We start from the raw sequence: 1,680 nt of genomic DNA, 5'->3' as shown, positions 1-1,680 counted from the left end.
AGAGTGTTGTTCAGCATGGGGGTGAGTAGAAAATGAAGGCTAATCATGTTTTGGGTGTACTATTCCTTTAAACTGTTGTCACCCATTCCAGGTAGGCAATAAAAGTTCTACTGGATTCACTTTGTCTTAATGTTTTTTCCTGCTTCACAAAGGTAGGCAGCAGCTTGACATGAAGCCATGATGGCAATTATTTTATATCCAAGTAGTATGCAGCTCTATATATACACACACACATCAATTTCAAACAGATGGTATCGGTATCGGCCGATACTGTATCAGGGCCAAAAAATGGCGTCGGTGCAACACTTATTAAAACTCCTGTGGCTGATTTAAAACAATTATTTAAAGAAAAGTGAGCAAACATTCCTGCACGGCAATAAAAAACAGTCATTGTCAATTATTACATATCCTTCATGCCAATGTGGCACAACCAGTTATTAGGTTTAGAGGGTAATTACCTTGGAAAACATTTTTTTTTCTCCCAGCAAAGGAAACCATCCTTTAAACTCTTCATTGAGGCTCTCTTTGTCTCATATTTGATGACGACACATTTAACTGTAACATAAGAAACAAAAGAAACTGTCAGGAAACAGGAGCTTTTGTGCCATACTGTACGCCGCGGTCGGCTGAAGAAATCTGGGAAAGCTCATCTGCAGGGTTGTGTACAATATGGCTTTAATGTTTAGTTTCACAGGAAAAGAAAAGATTGTGATGGATGGTGCGGGTGGGTCGCGGAAATAATAATTCAGGTCGGCGTTTCTGCTTTACAATAAATCATAACTTTAATGTTAACCTGGGTGAAGTTTTTAACAGCTGAATAATCGGACGTTTTATGAGATTTGGGTTTCATTTAATTTTTTTCCTCCCCAGATTAAAATCACTGAACATTTAGGCTGTAAATGTTTTAAAAACTCGACTAAAATAAGCAAAGCAGACTGAGGTCTAAAGCTGTGGTTTAACTCTCTGATTGGGAGCTCATTTATGTGGTGGGCTTCCTGATAACAGAGACTCCCACTCTGACTGCTCTTGTCAGAGCTGTTTTATGCTGCAGACTGACGCAAAGCCTCCGTTTTCCTCCACAGCTGGGCCACGGGGGACTGGGGGCCCTGCAGCCGCTCATGTGGAGGAGGCCAACAGACCAGGGCGCTGCGCTGCATGAGGAAGGTGACCTACCAGAGGGAGGAGGTGGCGGCCCACTCCCTCTGTCCCGTTATCTCTCCGGCCCAAATCCAGCCGTGCCGCACCCAGGCCTGCCCGCCGGAGTGGAGCACGGGATCATGGTCACAGGTGGGTCTGATTCAGTCGCTGGAAATAACCGCCAGCGCCTGCTTTGCTGCATTCTATCTAAAGACAAATCTTACTTTTCTCCTTTATTTGCTTTGATAAAAAATGTTCATTTTCAGTTAATTGATTTTATTCATGATTAAAAGTTTCCCACACAACAATACAGAAACTCCCAAAACCATGTAGATTGAAACAAGAAGAGAAAAAAGCAACCGTAGAATATCCATCCATTCATTGTCTGACACGCTTTGTCCCAGCTGGGGTCACGAGGGGGGCTGGTGCCTCTCTCCAGCCTGGACAGGTTGCCAGTTCATCGCAGGGCAACACAGAGACAAACAGGACAAACAACCATTCACACTCACACCTAAGGAGAATTAAGAGAAGCCAATTAACCGA

The 1,680-nt window shown here is 43.6% G+C and overlaps 1 protein-coding gene across 1 annotated transcript in view; it reads left to right on the top strand.

The window, feature by feature from the left end:
• LOC107086106 (A disintegrin and metalloproteinase with thrombospondin motifs 18-like) overlaps positions 1-1,680 on the top strand; it is a 44,921-nt gene that overhangs the window by 18,351 nt on the left and 24,890 nt on the right. Inside the window, exon 3 of the mRNA XM_015376853.1 lies at positions 1,083-1,287. Coding sequence (XP_015232339.1) covers positions 1,083-1,287 — 205 coding nt within the window. The remainder of the gene's footprint in view (positions 1-1,082; positions 1,288-1,680) is intronic.

The sequence above is a fragment of the Cyprinodon variegatus genome, unplaced genomic scaffold (assembly GCF_000732505.1).
Source record: "Cyprinodon variegatus isolate N-32 unplaced genomic scaffold, C_variegatus-1.0 Scaffold143, whole genome shotgun sequence".
Lineage (NCBI taxonomy): Eukaryota > Metazoa > Chordata > Actinopteri > Cyprinodontiformes > Cyprinodontidae > Cyprinodon > Cyprinodon variegatus.
The sequence above is the reverse complement of the archived record's forward strand: the minus strand, read 5'-3'. Positions and strand labels throughout refer to the sequence as shown.